A 24,138-nucleotide genomic window follows, 5' to 3' on the forward strand; every position below is an offset into this window, starting at 1 on the left:
GGTAACTTCCTCATAAAGCAATCCGAGAACAGTATATTCATGGCACAGTGATGCTATTCCCTTCCCTAAGAGATCCCTGTTCCAAGAAAGACTATGTAAGTCATTGTTTGCTTTACTTGTCCTACTTGCAATGCTGTCACAAGCTTTTTCTAAAAGTTTGACATTTGATTCTTTGTGATTTCGGCCTAAATGTGATGAAGGAATAATAATAATAATAATAAAAAAAAATCTATTTCAGGAAGACTTTTATGATGCTTCAAGGATACATTGCCTGACGTATAAAAACAGTCCACAGGAAGATGCGTGGAGGATCTATGTCACCAGACAAACCTCTAAATGTTTCTGCAGGAGGCCCAAAAGCACAAAGGGCTACTAATTTTGAAGGGCAGATTGATGGAGATGTTTGCAAAGAGGCCATGTCTTTTCTCAACCACACCACAGACAAGTCTATAATATTTCAGAAGATGAAAGATACTTTTCATCATTGCCATAAGCTGGTTATACACTGTTAAAAATTGCTGTAGTTTTACAGTAAATATTTATAATAGACTACTGTTTATTTAATTTTACAGCATTGCTGTATTTTGCTATGTGGGAGCATGCATAATTGCTGTGAATTTTAGAGTTCCAATAAGATACTGTGGTTTTTTGTTTTTTTTTAGGGTAGATCACTGTTATTGCATGTTCCTATGACTTCTGCAGTAAATGCTTTTTTAAGAAGAAGAAAAAACAGTTGCAAAAGTTTTCGTCATCTTCAGTGGACATCTTGGGAGTTGGGACTTTCCATTGCTTGGTTTTTATGTTTATTTATATTTGTATAAATTATAAAAGCAAACAACTTGATCCATATTCCATTTCAGTTGGTGGCGATAATGCACCAATAAGCTAGGTTGCCAACCGCCAATAAACACCAAAAAAGAAGTTTGGACTTTCTACGCGCTTGCGTAATCATCACCAGCACTCAATTTTCGCGCTCACCTCATGCTCTACGGTTACCGGAGGAGGAGGATCTCTAATGAGAGCGAGTCGAGGTGTGTTACAGCTACAATATAAAATCCTTAGACATGTAGACATGTAAGCTTTTAAACGTTTTAAGCTTTTAACTTGACTGTGTAGGTTTTATGCAGTTAAATAGTGTTTAACTTGACTGCCAAGCCATTAACGTTAGTTTGCAGTGCACATGCTTTATTGCTGTGCATTTATTAGCTTATGAAGTTTATATTTTTTTAAAGTTGAAAATGTTTATCTGTCACTTTTGTAATAATGAGAGCAGTACAATCCTGAGTTTTGTGCAGCATGTGAAATTGCATAGAAATGTGCCTAAATCAGGTTTTAGATGTGCTGTACCTGACTGCCCACATATTTTCACTAAGTTTTCTTCATTGAAGTCCCACATATACAGAAATCACAGGGAACATCACCAGTCTGCTGCTAAAGAGCATCAGGCACAGATGTGTGATAAAACATTTAAATGCCATGTAGACTTTTGTGAAGTTCAATGTGGGACCCTAACACAGCTTTTGTCTCATTTAAGAGCCATAATCAGTCAGGTCTGGAGATCTGTTGCCCATTTGTTTGCAACAGGACATTTAAGGTGAGATCTACATTTGCATCACATGTATCACGGACACATAAAACGTGCTCTGTAAACCATCTGATAGAGCCTGCTATGACCATGGAAACCCCAGTTTCAGATGTCATGTCTGAGAGTGAGAGATCAGAAGTTGCAGAGCAAAATCTTTCTGAAGTTGTGGATGAATCTCTTTTTCTAAGAAATGTAACCCTCTTCTATCTGAAACGGCAAGCTAAATTGCTATTGCCTGAGTCTACCATTCAAGGCATTGTTGAAGGATTTCAAAACATCCATGACATTGGGCAGTCATATTTTCTTAGCAAACTGAGAGAAAAGCTTGCTTTGCTTGAATTACCAGAGGAAAGGATTAATGATGTGATTGATCAGTTGTCTAGGGAGGATTTGCTGACAGATTGTAATAGTGGAGTTCTAAGTACAGCACAGAGGAGAAAGACTACTTTCAGGTAAGATTTCCACTATGTTGTGCCAGTCCCTATTTTTTTAGGAGTCAGTGAAAGAAATGGGAAAAAGTGCTTTGCTCAATATGTCCCAGTTAAACAGACCATCAGTGCTCTGTTTCAGTGCCAGACTGTGAGCGATCAATATGAACAGAACAGCTGAAACTTTTCAGCTGTTTTCGCAAACAGCTGAAAATGATCTGTTTCGGGATGTAAAGGATGGTAAGAATTTTTCTGAAAATTCTCTCTTTCAAACTGAGGATTTTTAGATTTAAATCAGAAAAAACAAATGCACAAAAATTATATTACACTAAAATTAATACATTTAAAATGTCACTGGAAGTCTGGGATGTTTTTGTAAGAAAAACATTAAAATTGTTTAGATTTCAGTACTGAAAAAAAATCATATAATAATTCAAAATTTAGTTCAGAAATATTTCCTTACAAATAAAACACAGTTCTTTTATCAGCTGTGGGGCACAAACACTAAAGAAAGTCTGAGAAATCTGTAATAACTTACTCATTAAAGCTGAGGTGTGAGATGTAGGGCAGACACTGAAGGAAACTCCTCACTTCACTCTCTTCATCTGAACAGTCTCTCAGCTCCACTGGTTTCTTCTGTGTTTGGAGTTTCAGCACTTCTAGGAGGACGGAGACTTTTCTCTCTGAGAGATTTATGGACCAAACAGGAAGTGACTGGTAAACTGGCAGCAATACTGGAAGGACAGTCCTGTGTGTTTTACTCTCATACTGCTTCACATGTGAGAACAGATCCAGCAGGAAATCACTCTGTTCTTCATAATAATCTTCATCTTCCTCATAATATTCAATCCCTGTCATCACTTTCTCCACTGTCTCCTGGATGTTTTGTGGTTGGTGTTGAGCTGTTTGCAGACACAAATCCAGTAGAAATTTTCTCCATTTCTTCTTTTTCTCCCTGTCTGTAAAGTAAAACCTGGAGAAAAGGAAAGATTCACATTATTACAGTAAACACAGAGAGAACTCTCACACATACAGAGAGAAAAATACAGAAGAAATAAAGTTTCCACTTAAATTACTTTAGTTTTTTGTTAAAATTTTATAATTATTAATAAATAAATAATAATAATAGGACAGTTGTACAATGTACAATGTATTGTACATTAATATACATTAATATACATTAGTATACATTGTACAATGTATATAAAGTACATTTAATTGATTTCTGTTTAATTGATTTCTTATTATAATTCATTGTACAAAATTGAAACATCATGTAATGACATAAAACTCTCTGAGTGACTAGAAATCAATCGCTCAAATGTGTAAAAAGTTGAACTTCCACTTTAAGTGTAAAAGTTACAACATCTACATGTAATATGAAGATCAGGACACAGAATTTACTCATCAGGGTGTAATGATGCTTCATGAGTCTAAAATGTGATGATGTTCATCACTGAAATGTACAAATCACATCACAGAGCTCAGCTTTCTATTAATGACACATCTAATACATTTACAGTGTTTGAACATCAGAAGTCCTCATCTGTACAGCTCATAGAGTTCAATTATAGAGAGCACGCTGGTCACATGATCACATTCTGTCATGGAGAGTCTGCACCATCACCAGGAAATAAACTCTGGCCTTCTGTTTCTGGTTAAAATGATGCCTCAGACTCTGTTACGGAGCTCAGCATGTTTCACTCCATTATTTCCCCAAATCAGAGACTTTATTTATTCAGTCACATTTTTTTGCAGAATTTATAAATGTATTTATTAAAGTTATGAACCAGCAGAACATTTAGTTTACAATATTAAACTGACAGCAATTATAAACAGGGCTTTAATCAGCTGTGGAGCTCAGAGCAATAAAACAGATCTGAGAAATATAATAACTTACACATTAAACCTGACAGCAGGAAGTGACTGGTAAACTGTCAGCAATATTGGAAGGACAGTCCTGTGTGTTTTACTCTCATACTGCTTCACATGTGAGAACAGATACAGCAGGAATTCACTCTGTACTTCATGGAATCCATGAAAATCTTGTCTAAAAGGGAATGTGTTGTAGCTGCACACTGACACCAGCAGCTCAGTAAAACTCTCTCCTTTATCTGATTGACAGTCGACTGCTGCGATGATCAGATTCACCATAAACTGGATGGATGCAGATGCTGAATAAAACCTGTTTGTAAGAAAATATATATGTTATGAGGAAGAATCTCACAGACAGTGAAAAAGATTCAGCTAAAGCTCAGAACAAACACATAAATGAGGCTAATAATAAAGGCTAATATTCAGTTACTGTAGAGAACATCAGACTATCAGTCTGTTCATATCAAGGAAGATAAAAATGAACAGTTTCTTCTTGTAGCCATGGACAGGAGCATCACCTGACACTGTTTACTGGGGCTTGTGCAAAATAGCTAATAATTTCACTTAAAATACATATTGATCTGATTCCTGAGTTACAAACAACCTGCTGTTTTATAACCACATTAACTGTCCCAGTCCAACACAGCAAAAACTGGAGTGTTAATATTTTGGTGTTAAACATTTCAGAGTTGGTTTCAACACCCAAACAGTTATTTTAACACATTTAGAGTAAAATGGTGTTCAGTGTTGGGGTTAAATTACATAGTTGATCATCAGTGTTAAACCAACACTTTAGAGAGATTAAATTAGACTCCACCAATAAAATTCTGTTAATCATTGGAGAAATCATCACCATTAACCTCGTGGTGCTTTGAGTGGTAAGTAAAATTAAATAAAATTTACTAAAACATTGAGGAATGATGCTGGTGAATTCTATAGCACCATGTACAGTATTATGTAATATGGAGCAATGCATGGAGCATGTGGCCCAATATATTAATATATAAAAATGAAGGACAACGTGGCCACAATGTACCTGTGTTTATTAAAAGTATGGAACGAATTCTTAATTCATGGCCGTGGTATCAGCTCTCTCTCTCTTTATATGCATTAATATGTATAAACACAATATACCCTTTATATATATAGAACATGCTTCTGAACGAATCAGAATATTCTTATATTATGTATTTAATGTTAGAACTGAACAGTGGGTTCAAAGTAATTAGCTAAAAGTTCTCTTTATAAGGAGTGGTTTCTCATGCTCAAAGTGATGAAATAAGTTAAGTAATTAAGTAATAGGAGAAAAATTATAAAAGGACGATGTAATTTACTGTCATGTCTGCGATGTCATTATTGCTCATCTGTAGGTCATCATATTAATTCTGAATTGATCTACAGTGGTGTGAAAAAGTGTTGGCCCCCTTCCTGATTTTATTATTTTTTTTTTGCACGTTTTTCACACTTTAATGTTAATGTCCAATCAGTTATTAGGTTTAGGGGGCAAGCACTTTTTCACACAGGGCCATGTGGGTTTGGATTTTGTTTTCCCTTAATAATAAAAATTGAAAATATGACTAATATTTAAATTTGTTTGATGATCTGAAACATTAAAGTGTGACAAATGTGCAAAAAAAACAGGAAGGGGGCCAACACTTTTTCACACCACTGTATGACGTGTCACATGACAGCATTTACATCGATTTAAAAGCTTTTGCATGTCTCCTGACTCCTTGTCTTACACATCTGAGGCCTTTTACTCAAGCAGTAGTTCCAGTGCATCTACTTTAATCTTAGAGAAAGTCCCTAACAAGAGACAGAGAACTGAGGATACAGTTTAAAGTTAGTTCACCCAGAATATAAAATTATGTAATTAATTACTCACTCATGTTGTTCTACACCTTTAAGACATTTGCTCATCTTTAGATACAAGTGCTTTGGTATTACAATAATATAATTTAACACTTCTTGTTGTGCAATGTTCAGTGTTGGGGTTAAATTACGTAGTTGATCATCAGTGTTAAACCATCTCTTCAGAGAGATTAAATTAGACTCCGCCCATAAATTTCTGTTAATCATTGGAGAAATCATCATCATTAACCTCGTAGTGCTTTGAGTGGTAAGTAAAATTAAATAAAATTTACTTAAACATTGATGAATGATGCTGGTGAATTCTATAGCACCATGTACAGTATTATGTAATATGGAACAATGCATGGAGCATGTGGACCAATATAATAATATATAAAAATGAAGGACAACGTGGCCACAATGTACCTGTGTTTATTATTTAGTATGGAACGAATTCATTAATATGTATATACAGAATATATCCTTTATATATATAGAACATTTTCACACATACACACACACACACACACACACACACAACATGATCATGTGGTACTAACATGCTCACTCTTTCTTCTGGACTAAAATAAGGGATCGAATTATAACAGCGTGGCCACGATGTAATTAAATTGATGGAAAGAACTAAACGAATCAGAATATTCTTTACAACGCTGTATTTAATGTTAGAACTGAACAGTGGGTTTAAAGTAATTATCTACTGAAGTTCTCTTTATAAGGAGTGGTTTTTCATGCTCAAAGTGATTAAATACATTAAGTAATTAAGTAATTCAGAGAAAAATAATAAAAGGACGATGCAATTTACTGTCTTGTCTGCAATGTCATTATTGCTTATCTGTAGGTCATCATGATCTGAAACATTAAAGTGTGCCAAATGTGCAAAAAAATCAGGAAGGGACCAACACTTTTTCACACCACTGTATGACGTGTCACCCAACAGCATTTACATTGATTTAAAGGCTTTTGCATGTCTCCTTGTCTTACACATCTAAGGCCTTTTACTCAAGCAGTAGTTCCAGTGCATCTACTTTAATCTTAGATAAAGTCCCTAACAAGAGACAGAGACCTGACGATACAGTCTCACAGTCTGCTAAATAAGTTAGAACAAAGCTGGATGTTGTGTCTTTTTAAAGTTAGTCACCCAGAATATAAAAATGATGTAATTAATTATTCAATCATGTTGTTCTACACCTTTAAGACATTTGCTCATCTTTAGATGCAAGTGCTTTGGTATTACAATAATATACTTTAACACTTCTTGTTGTGCAATAATGTAAATAAATAACTACATTTACATTTACATCATGTGACAGACGCCCTTATCCAGAGCGACGTACATAAGTGCTTAAATCTCTAACATTGAATACATTAATGCTGGTTCACTAAGCTACATACTTAAGATACCATGAGTTTAAAACATTTCTTCAAAGTTACAATGAAAAAGTGTCAAAGGTGTTTGGTTTTTTTTTAAATGCAAAAGATAAGGAAAGAAGTGCTAGTTGGAGTGTTTCCTGAATAAGTAGGTCCTCAACCGCCGCTTGAAAATAGCCAGTGACTCAGCTGTCCGGACCTCTAGGGGAAGTTCATTCCACCACCTTGGTGCCAGTACAGAGAAGAGTCTTGTAGTATACTTGCCTCTTACCCTGAGAGATGGTGGAACCAGTCGAGTGCGGGGTGCAGGGTGCAGTGCGGGGAGTGATGAGGGCTTTGAGGTAAGAGGGAGCTGGTCCATTTTTGGCTTTGTAGGCTAAAAATAGCATTAGTGTTTTGAATCTGATATGTGCAGCTACCGGAAGCCAGTGGAGGGATCGCAGCAGCGGGGTGGTGTGGAGAACTTTGGCAGGTTGAAAACAAGCCGTGCAGCTGCATTTTGGATCATTTGCAGAGGACGGATTGCGTTCATAGGTAGACCTGCCAGCAGTGCGTTGCAGTAATCCAGTCTAGAAATGACAAGAGACTGAACAAGTACCTGAGCAGCCTGTGTGGACAGAAATGGCCGAATCCTTCTAATGTTGTAGAGAAGAAACCGACATGAGCGAGTCACATTAGCAACATGAGAGGAAAAGGACAGTTGATTGTCCATGGTTACCCCAAGGTTGCGAGCTGTGGCTGAAGGGGAGATCAGATCGCTGTGCAAGGATATAGCAAGATCATGACCTGGGGATGAATCACCTGGGATGAACAGCAGTTCAGTTTTGCTAGGATTGAGCTACATAAACTCTAATGAAGTGTTAAAATCAACTCTGTGAGAGTTAATTCAACACTGGACATTTTGCTGTGTAGCTTCTAATCACAGTGGTAAAGTCACACACACACACACACACACACACACACACACACACACACACACACACACACACACACACACACACACACACAAAATGCTGTTTAGTGATGATCAGTACAGTCACATGTGAGAGTTTATCTCATGTCTGATATAGAAAGTGATGATGTAATGAACACAGTAACTTTGATAACTGATCAAATTATCTAGATATTTAGCTGTGAGTCAATCAGACCTACAGTAGACTTGTAGTGTCTAGTTAGCAAAAGGATTAAGATTTTAAAAGGTTAGTTAAAGGTTAGATAAAAGGTTAATATTCATTAGCTAGCTAAATCAGATGGCAGTGTATTTAGTATAGAGAAGTTTTGTGTAAAATACTGTTGATTTTTCACAAGAAAATGTAAAGTTTATCAAAACTGATTGATTTTTCAATTAGAAAAAACCTCTGCACAAAAAAAACCACACCTGCACTCAGTCTACACGTCTTATAGACACACCGACTCACATACACAATGTCATTCCTGAAGGTTTAACTCAGTTTCTGCAGTTGCAGTTTCTTCTGATCACACTCACCTGTTCTCAGTCACACCTGCACTCGGTCTAGACGTCTTATAGCGATACACACACAACTACACACACCTGAAGGATTCACACAGTTTCTGCTTTGTTCCTGACTGTACCGAGTCTTTTGGTCACTGTTTCTGTTCTCCTGCTTTCAGCTAGTTTCTGGACCTTGTTCCCTTTCTTATTGCCTTGATCAGTCTGTTCTGTTTACTGATCATCTGACCTGTGTCTGTGTTTCTGACCATCAATTTGATAGTAATTTAGTTTCATTAAAGCTGTTTCACCTGCATTTGTGTTTGTCTCAGGATCTCAATCATCATGATAATTAGCTAGATAATATTAAAAGGAGTTATATCTAATAAAAACTTATGTTTTTGTTTGTAACTATAAAGAATAAAAAGTCCACATGACTGAACCTGTGTGTGTTTGTAACTCTCCCATTTTCACAACTTAAACCAATAAACACAAGTCAAATATGATCAATGTAACACTGAGCAAATCAAAGCACCTGTTTAAAGAAAGTACTGAATTTGGATGAGTTACAATATTTATTCAAAAATATTCCACTCACTGGGACAGAAAATTAAATATGTTACACAGATTTTGATTAATTTATATCCCAGCATTTCCCCCTCAGCCCTGGACTACAGTCATGTTACCCCGTGCACATGTCTGGCCATGTCACTAGTGCAGGGATGAATAAAGAGTCTGGAGATGAAGTCACACCCTGAACATGTCTTTATCTCTCCACTTACACTCACTCACTCAGACAATCACATGATCTTTCAGTCACAGTTAACCACTTTATCTTCATCAAGTAGGTTTTACAGAACTAAATAAACCAAACAGGAAATAAGGTACATGAAGAGGAAGGACAGATTCCTCAGACTTCTATAAAAAATGAGGCATTTTCACTAAAACTTTACTATAAACTTTATAACACAAAAAGTGTCTCCTGTTCTTCAGTGTATTCAGTTCTGATATTTAGTGCACTACAGTAAAGTGTCCTGGATCAGATGACTGGAGGATTTTTAGATTTAAATCAGAAAAACAAATGCGCAAAAATTATATTACACTAAAATTAAAACATTTAAAATGTCACTGGAAGTCTGGGATGTTTTTGTAAGAAAAACATTAAAATTGTTTAGATTTCAGTACTGAAAAAAATCATGTAATAATTTAAAATTTAGTTCAGAAATATTTCCTTACAAATAAAACACAGTTCTTTTATTAGCTGTGGAGCACAAACACTAAAGAAAGTCTGAGAAATCTGTAATAACTTACTCATTAAAGCTGAGGTGTGAGATGTAGGGCAGACACTGAAGGAAACTCCTCACTTCACTCTCTTCATCTGAACAGTCTCTCAGCTCCACTGGTTTCTTCTGTGTTTGGAGTTTCAGCACTTCTAGGAGGTCGGAGACTTTTCTCTCTGAGAGCTTTATGGACCAAACAGGAAGTGACTGGTAAACTGTCAGCAATGCTGGAAGGACAGTCCTGTGTGTTTTACTCTCATACTGCTTCACATGTGAGAACAGATCCAGCAGGAAGTCACTCTGTTCTTCATAATAATCTGTCATCACTTTCTTCACTGTCTGCTGGATGTTTTGTGGTTGGTGTAGAGCTGTTTGCAGACACAAATCCATTAGAAATTTTCTCCACCTCTTCTTTTTCTCTTCGTCTGTAAAGTAAAACCTGGAGAAAAGTGAAAGATTCACATTATTACAGTAAACACAGAGAACTCTCACACATACAGAGAGAAAAATACAGAAGAAATAAAGTTTTTCCACTTTACTTACTTTTGTTTTTCGTTAATATTTTATAATTATTAATAAATAAATAAATAATAACAATAAATTGTACAGTGTGTATAAAGTACATTTAATTGATTTCTGTTACTTCTATTAAGTGTAAAATATTAAATAACAGGATTTGTAAATAATCAGAGTCACTTAAAGGGGCAGTTCACATTTTTTCACATTTGACCCTTTCTAAACTCTTGTAGGGTGATTTATAGACACCTCGGGAAGTTTTAATAACAGTAGATTAAATTGTTTGTTAAATTAATTAAAATTAAACAGTGGTTTGTCTTCCTCCAGAACCTGAACCTACGACCCCTAAAGAAGAGAACAGACTGAATCACAACAGGATCACGCTGACCATCACAAACAACTGGAGGTTTTAGGGGTTTATGTTTTCTGTTTAAAAAATAAATTGAGGAATCGAATAGATGAAACACAATTACTGCACTTAGACTCACAAATCTATCTTATTATAATTCATTGTACAAAATGATCCTTAATGGATGAAATATACACATTAAAACATCATGTAATGATATAAAACTCTCTGAGGTGACTAGAAATCAATCGCTCAAATGTGTTAAAAAGGTGAACTTCCACTTTAAGTGTAAAAGTTACAACATCTACATGTAATATGAAGATCAGGACACAGAATTTACTCATCAGGGTGTAATGATGCTTCATGAGTCTAAAATGTGACGATGTTCATCACTGAAATGTACAAATCACGTCACAGAGCTCAGCTTTCTATTAATGACACATCTAATACATTTATAGTGTTTGAACATCAGAGGTCCTCATCTGTACAGCTCATAGAGTTCAATTATAGAGAGCACGCTGGTCACATGATCACATTCTGTCATGGAGAGTCTGCACCATCACCAGGAAATAAACTCTGGACTTCTGTTTCTGGTTAAAATGATGCCTCAGACTCCGTTATGGAGCTCGGCATGTTTCACTCCATTATTTCCCCAAATCAGAGACTTTATTTATTCAGTCACATTTTTTTGCAGAACTTATAAATGTATTTATTAAAGTTATGAACCAGCAGAACATTTAGTTTACAATATTAAACTGACAGCAATTATAAACAGGGCTTTAATCAGCTGTGGAGCTCAGAGCAATAAAACAGATCTGAGAAATATAATAACTTACTCTTTAAACCTGACAGCAGGAAGTGACTGGTAAACTGTCAGCAATATTGGAAGGACAGTCCTGTGTGTTTTACTCTCATACTGCTTCACATGTGAGAACAGATACAGCAGGAATTCACTCCGTTTTACATGGAATGCATGAAAATCTTGTCTAAAAGGGAATGTGTTGTAGCTGCACACTGACACCAGCAGCTCAGTAAAACTCTCTCCTTTATCTGATTGACAGTCGACTGCTGCGATGATCAGATTCACCATAAACTGGATGGATGCAGATGCTGAATAAAACCTGTTTGTAAGAAAATATATAAGTTATGAGGAAGAATCTCACAGACAGTGAAAAAGATTCAGCTAAAGCTCAGAGCAAACACATAAATGAGGCTAATAATAAAGGCTAATATTCAGTTAGTGTAGAGAACATCAGACTATCAGTCTGTTCATATCAAGGAAGATAAAAATAAACAGTTTCTTCTGTTCACCTGACACTGTTTACTGGGGCTTGTGGAAAATAGCTAATAATTTCACTTAACCCTCCTGTTTACCCTTCCTGCATTCATATAGAGAATTTTTGTGTAAAATACTGTTGATTTTTCACAAGAAAATGTAAAGTTTATCAAAACTGATTGATTTTTCAATTAGAAAAAACCTCTGCACAAAAAAAAACCACACCTGCACTCAGTCTACACGTCTTATAGACACACCGACTCACATACACAATGTCATTCCTGAAGGTTTAACTCAGTTTCTGCAGTTGCAGTTTCTTCTGATCACACTCACCTGTTCTCAGTCACACCTGCACTCGGTCTAGACGTCTTATAGCGATACACACACAACTACACACACCTGAAGGATTCACACAGTTTCTGCTTTGTTCCTGACTGTACCGAGTCTTTTGGTCACTGTTTCTGCTCTCCTGCTTTCAGCTAGTTTCTGGACCTTGTTCCCTTTCTTATTGCCTTGATCAGTCTGTTCTGTTTACTGATCATCTGACCTGTGTCTGTGTTTCTGACCATCAATTTGTCAGTAATTTAGTTTCATTAAAGCTGTTTCACCCTGCATTTGTGTTTGTCTCAGGATCTCAATCATCATGATAATTAGCTAGATAATATTAAAAGGAGTTATATCTAATAAAAACTTATGTTTTTGTTTGTAACTATAAAGAATAAAAAGTCCACATGACTGAACCTGTGTGTGTTTGTAACTCTCCCATTTTCACAACTTAAACCAATAAACACAAGTCAAATATGATCAATGTAACACTGAGCAAATCAAAGCACCTGTTTAAAGAAAGTACTGAATTTGGATGAGTTACAATATTTATTCAAAAATATTCCACTCACTGGGACAGAAAATTAAATATGTTACACAGATTTTGATTAATTTATATCCCAGCATTTCCCCCTCAGCCCTGGACTACAGTCATGTTACCCCGTGCACATGTCTAGTGCAGGGATGAATAAAGAGTCTGGAGATGAAGTCACACCCTGAACATGTCTTTATCTCTCCACTTACACTCACTCACTCAGACAATCACATGATCTTTCAGTCACAGTTAACCACTTTATCTTCATCAAGTAGGTTTTACAGAACTAAATAAACCAAACAGGAAATAAGGTACATGAAGAGGAAGGACAGATTCCTCAGACTTCTATAAAAAATGAGGCATTTTCACTAAAACTTTACTATAAACTTTATAACACAAAAAGTGTCTCCTGTTCTTCAGTGTATTCAGTTCTGATATTTAGTGCACTACAGTAAAGTGTCCTGGATCAGATGACTGGAGGATTTTTAGATTTAAATCAGAAAAACAAATGCGCAAAAATTATATTACACTAAAATTAAAACATTTAAAATGTCACTGGAAGTCTGGGATGTTTTTGTAAGAAAAACATTAAAATTGTTTAGATTTCAGTACTGAAAAAAATCATGTAATAATTTAAAATTTAGTTCAGAAATATTTCCTCACAAATAAAACACAGTTCTTTTATTAGCTGTGGAGCACAAACACTAAAGAAGGTCTGAGAAATCTGTAATAACTTACTCATTAAAGCTGAGGTGTGAGATGTAGGGCAGACACTGAAGGAAACTCCTCACTTCACTCTCTTCATCTGAACAGTCTCTCAGCTCCACTGGTATCTTCTGTGTTTGGAGTTTCAGCACTTCTAGGAGGTCGGAGACTTTTCTCTCTGAGAGCTTTATGGACCAAACAGGAAGTGACTGGTAAACTGTCAGCAATGCTGGAAGGACAGTCCTGTGTGTTTTACTCTCATACTGCTTCACATGTGAGAACAGATCCAGCAGGAAATCACTCTGTTCTTCATAATAATCTGTCATCACTTTCTTCACTGTCTGCTGGATGTTTTGTGGTTGGTGTAGAGCTGTTTGCAGACACAAATCCATTAGAAATTTTCTCCACCTCTTCTTTTTCTCTTCGTCTGTAAAGTAAAACCTGGAGAAAAGTGAAAGATTCACATTATTACAGTAAACACAGAGAACTCTCACACATACAGAGAGAAAAATACAGAAGAAATAAAGTTTTTCCACTTTACTTACTTTTGTTTTTCGTTAATATTTTATAATTATTAATAAATAAATAAATAATAACAATAAATTGTACAGTGTACATAAAGTACATTTAATTGATTTCTGTTACTTCTATTAAGTGTAAAATATTAAATAACAGGATTTGTAAATAATCAGAGTCACTTAAAGGGGCAGTTCACATTTTTTCACATTTGACCCTTTCTAAACTCTTGTAGGGTGATTTATAGACACCTCGGGAAGTTTTAATAACAGTAGATTAAATTGTTTGTTAAATTAATTAAAATTAAACAGTGGTTTGTCTTCCTCCAGAACCTGAACCTACGACCCCTAAAGAAGAGAACAGACTGAACACAACAGGATCACGCTGACCATCACAAACAACTGGAGGTTTTAGGGGTTTATGTTTTCTGTTTAAAAAATAAATTGAGGAATCGAATAGATGAAACACAATTACTGCACTTAGACTCACAAATCTATCTTATTATAATTCATTGTACAAAATGATCCTTAATGGATGAAATATACACATTAAAACATCATGTAATGATATAAAACTCTCTGAGTGACTAGAAATCAATCGCTCAAATGTGTTAAAAAGGTGAACTTCCACTTTAAGTGTAAAAGTTACAACATCTACATGTAATATGAAGATCAGGACACAGAATTTACTCATCAGGGTGTAATGATGCTTCATGAGTCTAAAATGTGACGATGTTCATCACTGAAATGTACAAATCACGTCACAGAGCTCAGCTTTCTATTAATGACACATCTAATACATTTATAGTGTTTGAACATCAGAGGTCCTCATCTGTACAGCTCATAGAGTTCAATTATAGAGAGCACGCTGGTCACATGATCACATTCTGTCATGGAGAGTCTGCACCATCACCAGGAAATAAACTCTGGTCTTCTGTTTCTGGTTAAAATGATGCCTCAGACTCCGTTATGGAGCTCGGCATGTTTCACTCCATTATTTCCCCAAATCAGAGACTTTATTTATTCAGTCACATTTTTTTGCAGAACTTATAAATGTATTTATTAAAGTTATGAACCAGCAGAACATTTAGTTTACAATATTAAACTGACAGCAATTATAAACAGGGCTTTAATCAGCTGTGGAGCTCAGAGCAATAAAACAGATCTGAGAAATATAATAACTTACTCTTTAAACCTGACAGCAGGAAGTGACTGGTAAACTGTCAGCAATATTGGAAGGACAGTCCTGTGTGTTTTACTCTCATACTGCTTCACATGTGAGAACAGATACAGCAGGAATTCACTCCGTTTTACATGGAATGCATGAAAATCTTGTCTAAAAGGGAATGTGTTGTAGCTGCACACTGACACCAGCAGCTCAGTAAAACTCTCTCCTTTATCTGATAGACAGTCGACTGCTGCGATGATCAGATTCACCATAAACTGGATGGATGCAGATGCTGAATAAAACCTGTTTGTAAGAAAATATATAAGTTATGAGGAAGAATCTCACAGACAGTGAAAAAGATTCAGCTAAAGCTCAGAGCAAACACATAAATGAGGCTAATAATAAAGGCTAATATTCAGTTAGTGTAGAGAACATCAGACTATCAGTCTGTTCATATCAAGGAAGATAAAAATAAACAGTTTCTTCTGTTCACCTGACACTGTTTACTGGGGCTTGTGGAAAATAGCTAATAATTTCACTTAACCCTCCTGTTTACCCTTCCTGCATTCATATAGAGAATTTTTGTGTAAAATACTGTTGATTTTTCACAAGAAAATGTAAAGTTTATCAAAACTGATTGATTTTTCAATTAGAAAAAACCTCTGCACAAAAAAAAACCACACCTGCACTCAGTCTACACGTCTTATAGACACACCGACTCACATACACAATGTCATTCCTGAAGGTTTAACTCAGTTTCTGCAGTTGCAGTTTCTTCTGATCACACTCACCTGTTCTCAGTCACACCTGCACTCGGTCTAGACGTCTTATAGCGATACACACACAACTACACACACCTGAAGGATTCACACAGTTTCTGCTTTGTTCCTGACTGTACCGAGTCTTTTGGTCACTGTTTCTGCTCTCCTAGTTTCAGCTAGTTTCTGGACCTTGTTCCCTTTCTTATTGCCTTGATCAGTCTGTTCTGTTTACTGATCATCTGACCTGTGTCTGTGTTTCTGACCATCAATTTGTCAGTAATTTAGTTTCATTAAAGCTGTTTCACCCTGCATTTGTGTTTGTCTCAGGATCTCAATCATCATGATAATTAGCTAGATAATATTAAAAGGAGTTATATCTAATAAAAACTTATGTTTTTGTTTGTAACTATAAAGAATAAAAAGTCCACATGACTGAACCTGTGTGTGTTTGTAACTCTCCCATTTTCACAACTTAAACCAATAAACACAAGTCAAATATGATCAATGTAACACTGAGCAAATCAAAGCACCTGTTTAAAGAAAGTACTGAATTTGGATGAGTTACAATATTTATTCAAAAATATTCCACTCACTGGGACAGAAAATTAAATATGTTACACAGATTTTGATTAATTTATATCCCAGCATTTCCCCCTCAGCCCTGGACTACAGTCATGTTACCCCGTGCACATGTCTAGTGCAGGGATGAATAAAGAGTCTGGAGATGAAGTCACACCCTGAACATGTCTTTATCTCTCCACTTACACTCACTCACTCAGACAATCACATGATCTTTCAGTCACAGTTAACCACTTTATCTTCATCAAGTAGGTTTTACAGAACTAAATAAACCAAACAGGAAATAAGGTACATGAAGAGGAAGGACAGATTCCTCAGACTTCTATAAAAAATGAGGCATTTTCACTAAAACTTTACTATAAACTTTATAACACAAAAAGTGTCTCCTGTTCTTCAGTGTATTCAGTTCTGATATTTAGTGCACTACAGTAAAGTGTCCTGGATCAGATGACTGGAGGATTTTTAGATTTAAATCAGAAAAACAAATGCGCAAAAATTATATTACACTAAAATTAAAACATTTAAAATGTCACTGGAAGTCTGGGATGTTTTTGTAAGAAAAACATTAAAATTGTTTAGATTTCAGTACTGAAAAAAATCATGTAATAATTTAAAATTTAGTTCAGAAATATTTCCTCACAAATAAAACACAGTTCTTTTATTAGCTGTGGAGCACAAACACTAAAGAAGGTCTGAGAAATCTGTAATAACTTACTCATTAAAGCTGAGGTGTGAGATGTAGGGCAGACACTGAAGGAAACTCCTCACTTCACTCTCTTCATCTGAACAGTCTCTCAGCTCCACTGGTATCTTCTGTGTTTGGAGTTTCAGCACTTCTAGGAGGTCGGAGACTTTTCTCTCTGAGAGCTTTATGGACCAAACAGGAAGTGACTGGTAAACTGTCAGCAATGCTGGAAGGACAGTCCTGTGTGTTTTACTCTCATACTGCTTCACATGTGAGAACAGATCCAGCAGGAAATCACTCTGTTCTTCATAATAATCTGTCATCACTTTCTTCACTGTCTGCTGGATGTTTTGTGGTTGGTGTAGAGCTGTTTGCAGACACAAATCCATTAGAAATTTTCTCCACCTCTTCTTTTTCTCTTCGTCTGTAAAGTAAAACCTGGAGAAAAGTGAAAGATTCACATTATTACAGTAAACACAGAGAACTCTCACACATACAGAGAGAAAAATACAGAAGAAATAAAGTTTTTCCACTTTACTTACTTTTGTTTTTCGTTAATATTTTATAATTATTAATAAATAAATAAATAATAACAATAAATTGTACAGTGTACATAAAGTACATTTAATTGATTTCTGTTACTTCTATTAAGTGTAAAATATTAAATAACAGGATTTGTAAATAATCAGAGTCACTTAAAGGGGCAGTTCACATTTTTTCACATTTGACCCTTTCTAAACTCTTGTAGGGTGATTTATAGACACCTCGGGAAGTTTTAATAACAGTAGATTAAATTGTTTGTTAAATTAATTAAAATTAAACAGTGGTTTGTCTTCCTCCAGAACCTGAACCTACGACCCCTAAAGAAGAGAACAGACTGAACACAACAGGATCACGCTGACCATCACAAACAACTGGAGGTTTTAGGGGTTTATGTTTTCTGTTTAAAAAATAAATTGAGGAATCGAATAGATGAAACACAATTACTGCACTTAGACTCACAAATCTATCTTATTATAATTCATTGTACAAAATGATCCTTAATGGATGAAATATACACATTAAAACATCATGTAATGATATAAAACTCTCTGAGTGACTAGAAATCAATCGCTCAAATGTGTTAAAAAGGTGAACTTCCACTTTAAGTGTAAAAGTTACAACATCTACATGTAATATGAAGATCAGGACACAGAATTTACTCATCAGGGTGTAATGATGCTTCATGAGTCTAAAATGTGACGATGTTCATCACTGAAATGTACAAATCACGTCACAGAGCTCAGCTTTCTATTAATGACACATCTAATACATTTATAGTGTTTGAACATCAGAGGTCCTCATCTGTACAGCTCATAGAGTTCAATTATAGAGAGCACGCTGGTCACATGATCACATTCTGTCATGGAGAGTCTGCACCATCACCAGGAAATAAACTCTGGTCTTCTGTTTCTGGTTAAAATGATGCCTCAGACTCCGTTATGGAGCTCAGCATGTTTCACTCCATTATTTCCCCAAATCAGAGACTTTATTTATTCAGTCACATTTTTTTGCAGAACTTATAAATGTATTTATTAAAGTTATGAACCAGCAGAACATTTAGTTTACAATATTAAACTGACAGCAATTATAAACAGGGCTTTAATCAGCTGTGGAGCTCAGAGCAATAAAACAGATCTGAGAAATATAATAACTTACTCTTTAAACCTGACAGCAGGAAGTGACTGGTAAACTGTCAGCAATATTGGAAGGACAGTCCTGTGTGTTTTACTCTCATACTGCTTCACATGTGAGAACAGATACAGCAGGAATTCACTCCGTTTTACATGGAATGCATGAAAATCTTGTCTAAAAGGGAATGTGTTGTAGCTGCACACTGACACCAGCAGCTCAGTAAAACTCTCTCCTTTATCTGATAGACAGTCGACTGCTGCGATGATCAGATTCACCATAAACTGGATGGATGCAGATGCTGAATAAAACCTGTTTGTAAGAAAATATATAAGTTATGAGGAAGAATCTCACAGACAGTGAAAAAGATTCAGCTAAAGCTCAGAGCAAACACATAAATGAGGCTAATAATAAAGGCTAATATTCAGTTAGTGTAGAGAACATCAGACTATCAGTCTGTTCATATCAAGGAAGATAAAAATAAACAGTTTCTTCTGTTCACCTGACACTGTTTACTGGGGCTTGTGGAAAATAGCTAATAATTTCACTTAACCCTCCTGTTTACCCTTCCTGCATTCATATAGAGAATTTTTGTGTAAAATACTGTTGATTTTTCACAAGAAAATGTAAAGTTTATCAAAACTGATTGATTTTTCAATTAGAAAAAACCTCTGCACAAAAAAAAACCACACCTGCACTCAGTCTACACGTCTTATAGACACACCGACTCACATACACAATGTCATTCCTGAAGGTTTAACTCAGTTTCTGCAGTTGCAGTTTCTTCTGATCACACTCACCTGTTCTCAGTCACACCTGCACTCGGTCTAGACGTCTTATAGCGATACACACACAACTACACACACCTGAAGGATTCACACAGTTTCTGCTTTGTTCCTGACTGTACCGAGTCTTTTGGTCACTGTTTCTGCTCTCCTAGTTTCAGCTAGTTTCTGGACCTTGTTCCCTTTCTTATTGCCTTGATCAGTCTGTTCTGTTTACTGATCATCTGACCTGTGTCTGTGTTTCTGACCATCAATTTGTCAGTAATTTAGTTTCATTAAAGCTGTTTCACCCTGCATTTGTGTTTGTCTCAGGATCTCAATCATCATGATAATTAGCTAGATAATATTAAAAGGAGTTATATCTAATAAAAACTTATGTTTTTGTTTGTAACTATAAAGAATAAAAAGTCCACATGACTGAACCTGTGTGTGTTTGTAACTCTCCCATTTTCACAACTTAAACCAATAAACACAAGTCAAATATGATCAATGTAACACTGAGCAAATCAAAGCACCTGTTTAAAGAAAGTACTGAATTTGGATGAGTTACAATATTTATTCAAAAATATTCCACTCACTGGGACAGAAAATTAAATATGTTACACAGATTTTGATTAATTTATATCCCAGCATTTCCCCCTCAGCCCTGGACTACAGTCATGTTACCCCGTGCACATGTCTAGTGCAGGGATGAATAAAGAGTCTGGAGATGAAGTCACACCCTGAACATGTCTTTATCTCTCCACTTACACTCACTCACTCAGACAATCACATGATCTTTCAGTCACAGTTAACCACTTTATCTTCATCAAGTAGGTTTTACAGAACTAAATAAACCAAACAGGAAATAAGGTACATGAAGAGGAAGGACAGATTCCTCAGACTTCTATAAAAAATGAGGCATTTTCACTAAAACTTTACTATAAACTTTATAACACAAAAAGTGTCTCCTGTTCTTCAGTGTATTCAGTTCTGATATTTAGTGCACTACAGTAAAGTGTCCTGGATCAGATGACTGGAGGATTTTTAGATTTAAATCAGAAAAACAAATGCGCAAAAATTATATTACACTAAAATTAAAACATTTAAAATGTCACTGGAAGTCTGGGATGTTTTTGTAAGAAAAACATTAAAATTGTTTAGATTTCAGTACTGAAAAAAATCATGTAATAATTTAAAATTTAGTTCAGAAATATTTCCTCACAAATAAAACACAGTTCTTTTATTAGCTGTGGAGCACAAACACTAAAGAAAGTCTGAGAAATCTGTAATAACTTACTGTTTAAACCTGAGCTGTGAGATGTAGGGCAGACACTGAAGGAAACTCCTCACTTCACTCTCTTCATCTGAACAGTCTCTCAGCTCCACTGGTATCTTCTGTGTTTGGAGTTTCAGCACTTCTAGGAGGTCGGAGACTTTTCTCTCTGAGAGCTTTATGGACCAAACAGGAACTGACTGGTAAACTGTCAGCAATGCTGGAAGGACAGTCCTGTGTGTTTTACTCTCATACTGCTTCACATGTGAGAACAGATCCAACAGGAAATCACTCTGTTCTTCATAATAATCTGTCATCACTTTCTTCACTGTCTCCTGGATGTTTTGTGGTTGGTGTAGAGCTGTTTGCAGACACAAATCCAGTAGAAATTTTCTCCATCTCTTCTTTTTCTCTTCCTCTGTAAAGTGAGACCTGGAGAAAAGAAAAAAGATTCACATTATTACAGTAAACACAGAGAGAACTCTCACACACACAGAGAGAAAAATACAGAAAAAATGAAGTTTTTCCACTTTAATTACTTTAGTTTTTTGTTAAAATTTTATAATTATTAATAAATAAATAAATAATAACAATAAATTGTACAGTGTACATAAAGTACATTTAATTGATTTCTGTTACTTCTATTAAGTGTAAAATATTAAATAACAGGATTTGTAAATAATCAGAGTCACTTAAAGGGGCAGTTCACCTTTTTTCACATTTGACCCTTTCTAAACTCTTGTAGGGTGATTTATAGACACCTCGGGAAGTTTTAATAACAGTAGATTAAATTGTTTGTTAAATTAATTAAAATTAAACAGTGGTTTGTCTTCCTCCAGAACCTGAACCTACGACCCCTATAGAAGTGAACAAACTAAATCACAACAGGATCACGCTGACCATCACAAACAACTGGAGGTTTTAGGGGTTTATGTTTTCTGTTTAAAAAATAAATTGAGGAATCGAATAGAGGAAACACAATTACTGCACTTAGACTCACAAATCTTATTATATCTTATTATAATTCATTGTACAAAATAATCATTCTTCTTCTTCTTTCGGCTTTTCCCTTCAGGGGTCGCCACAGCGAATCATCTCTCTCCACCTATCCCTATCTTCTGCATCCTCAACACTTGCACCCACTAGCTTCATATCCTCATTAATTACATCCATATACCTCCTCTTTGGCCTTCCTCTTTGCCTCCTGCCTGGCAGCTCCATGTCCAACATTCTCCTACCAATATACTCACTCTCCCTCCTCTGAACATGTCCAAACCATCTTAATCTTGCCTCCCTAACTTTGTCCCCCAAACGTCCAACATGAGCTGTCCCTCTGATGTACTCGTTCCTAATCCTGTCCAATCTTGTCACTCCCAAAGAGAACCTCAACATCTTCAGCTCGGCTACCTCTAGCTCCGACTCCTGTCTCTTCTTCAGTGTCACTGTCTCTAAACCATACAGCACGGCCGGTCTCACCACTGTCCTGTACACCTTCCCCTTGATTCTTGCTGATATTTTCCTATCACACAGAACCCCTGACACCTTTCTCCACCCACTCCAACCTGCCTGCACTCGCTTCTTTACTTCTTTCCCACTCTCTCCATTACTCTGGACTGTTGACCCCAAGTACTTAAACTCTTGTACCTTCTTCACCTCTTCACCCTGTAACCTTACTGTTCCACTTCCCTCCCTTTCATTCACACACATGTACTCCGTCTTACTACGACTGACTTTCATTCCTCTTCTCTCCAGCGCAAACCTCCACCTCTCTAGGTTTTCCTCCACCTGCTCCCTGCTCTCACTACAGATCACAATGTCATCTGCAACCATCATCGTCCAAGGAGACTCCTGTCTGACCTCCTCTGACAACTGGTCCATCACTATAGCAAACAGGAAGGGGCTCAGAGCCGATCCCTGATGCAGTCCCACCTCCACTGTGAACTCCTCTGTCTGACCTACAGCACACCTCACCACTGTCCTGCTCCTCTCATACATGTCCTGCACCACTCTGACATACTTCTCTGCTACTCCTGACTTCCTCATACAGTACCACAGCTCTTCTCTTGGCACCCTGTCATACGCTTTCTCTAAGTCTGCAAACACACAGTGCAACTCCCTCTGACCATCCCTATACTTCTCCATCAACATTCTCAGAGCAAAAATTGCATCTGTTGTGCTCTTTCTGGGCATGAAGCCATACTGCTTCTCACAAATTTCCACCACCACAAAATAATCATTAATGGATGAAATATACATATTGAAACATCATGTAATGACATTAAACTCTCTGAGTGACTAGAAATCAATCGCTCAAATGTATAAAAAGGTGAACTTCCACTTTAAGTGTAAAAGTTACAACATCTACATGTAATATGAAGATCAGGACACAGAATTTACTCATCAGGGTGTAATGATGCTTCATAAGTCTAAAATGTGACGATGTTCATCACTGAAATGTACAAATCACATCACAGAGCTCAGCTTTCTATTAATGACACATCTAATACATTTACAGTGTTTGAACATCAGAGGTCCTCATCTGTACAGCTCATAGAGGTCAATTATAGAGAGCACGCTGGTCACATGATCACATTCTGTCATGGAGAGTCTGCACCATCACCAGGAAATAAAGTCTGGACTTCTGTTTCTGGTTAAAATGATGCCTCAGACTCTGTTACGGAGCTCAGCATGTTTCACTCCATTATTTCCCCAAATCAGAGACTTTATTTATTCAGTCACATTTTTTTTTCAGAATTTATAAATGTATTTATTAAAGTTATGAACTAGCAGAACATTTAGTTTACGACGTTAAACCGACAGCAATTATAAACAGGGCTTTAATCAGCTGTGGAGCTCAGAGCAATAAAACAGACCTGAGAAATATAATAACTTACCCTTTAAACCTGACAGCAGGAAGTGACTGGTAAACTGTCAGCAATACTGGAAGGACACTGCTGTGTGTTTTACTCTCATACTGCTTCACATGTGAGAACAGATCCAGCAGAAAATCACTCCGTTTTTCATGGAATCCATGAACCTCTTGTCTAAAAGGGAATGTGTTGTAGCTGCACACTGACACCAGCAGCTCAGTAAAACTCTCTCCTTTATCTGATTGACAGTCGACTGCTGCGATGATCAGATTCACCATAAACTGGA

At 36.2% G+C, this 24,138-nt stretch overlaps 1 protein-coding gene across 3 annotated transcripts in view; it reads right to left on the minus strand.

Moving 5' to 3' along the window:
* The window catches only part of LOC132842608 (uncharacterized), a 164,910-nt gene that overhangs the window by 17,194 nt on the left and 123,578 nt on the right, over window positions 1-24,138 (minus strand). For all 3 annotated transcript variants that reach the window (XM_060865371.1, XM_060865372.1, XM_060865369.1), the window contains 9 exons: window positions 21,007-21,414; window positions 18,970-19,254; window positions 17,302-17,709; window positions 15,265-15,549; window positions 13,597-14,004; window positions 11,560-11,844; window positions 9,890-10,297; window positions 3,914-4,198; window positions 2,552-2,986 (listed from right to left, as the gene is read on the minus strand). In XM_060865371.1, coding sequence (XP_060721354.1) covers window positions 2,552-2,986; window positions 3,914-4,198; window positions 9,890-10,297; window positions 11,560-11,844; window positions 13,597-14,004; window positions 15,265-15,549; window positions 17,302-17,709; window positions 18,970-19,254; window positions 21,007-21,414 — 3,207 coding nt within the window. The remainder of the gene's footprint in view (window positions 1-2,551; window positions 2,987-3,913; window positions 4,199-9,889; window positions 10,298-11,559; window positions 11,845-13,596; window positions 14,005-15,264; window positions 15,550-17,301; window positions 17,710-18,969; window positions 19,255-21,006; window positions 21,415-24,138) is intronic.

The sequence above is a fragment of the Tachysurus vachellii genome, chromosome 3 (genome assembly GCF_030014155.1).
Source record: "Tachysurus vachellii isolate PV-2020 chromosome 3, HZAU_Pvac_v1, whole genome shotgun sequence".
NCBI lineage: Eukaryota > Metazoa > Chordata > Actinopteri > Siluriformes > Bagridae > Tachysurus > Tachysurus vachellii.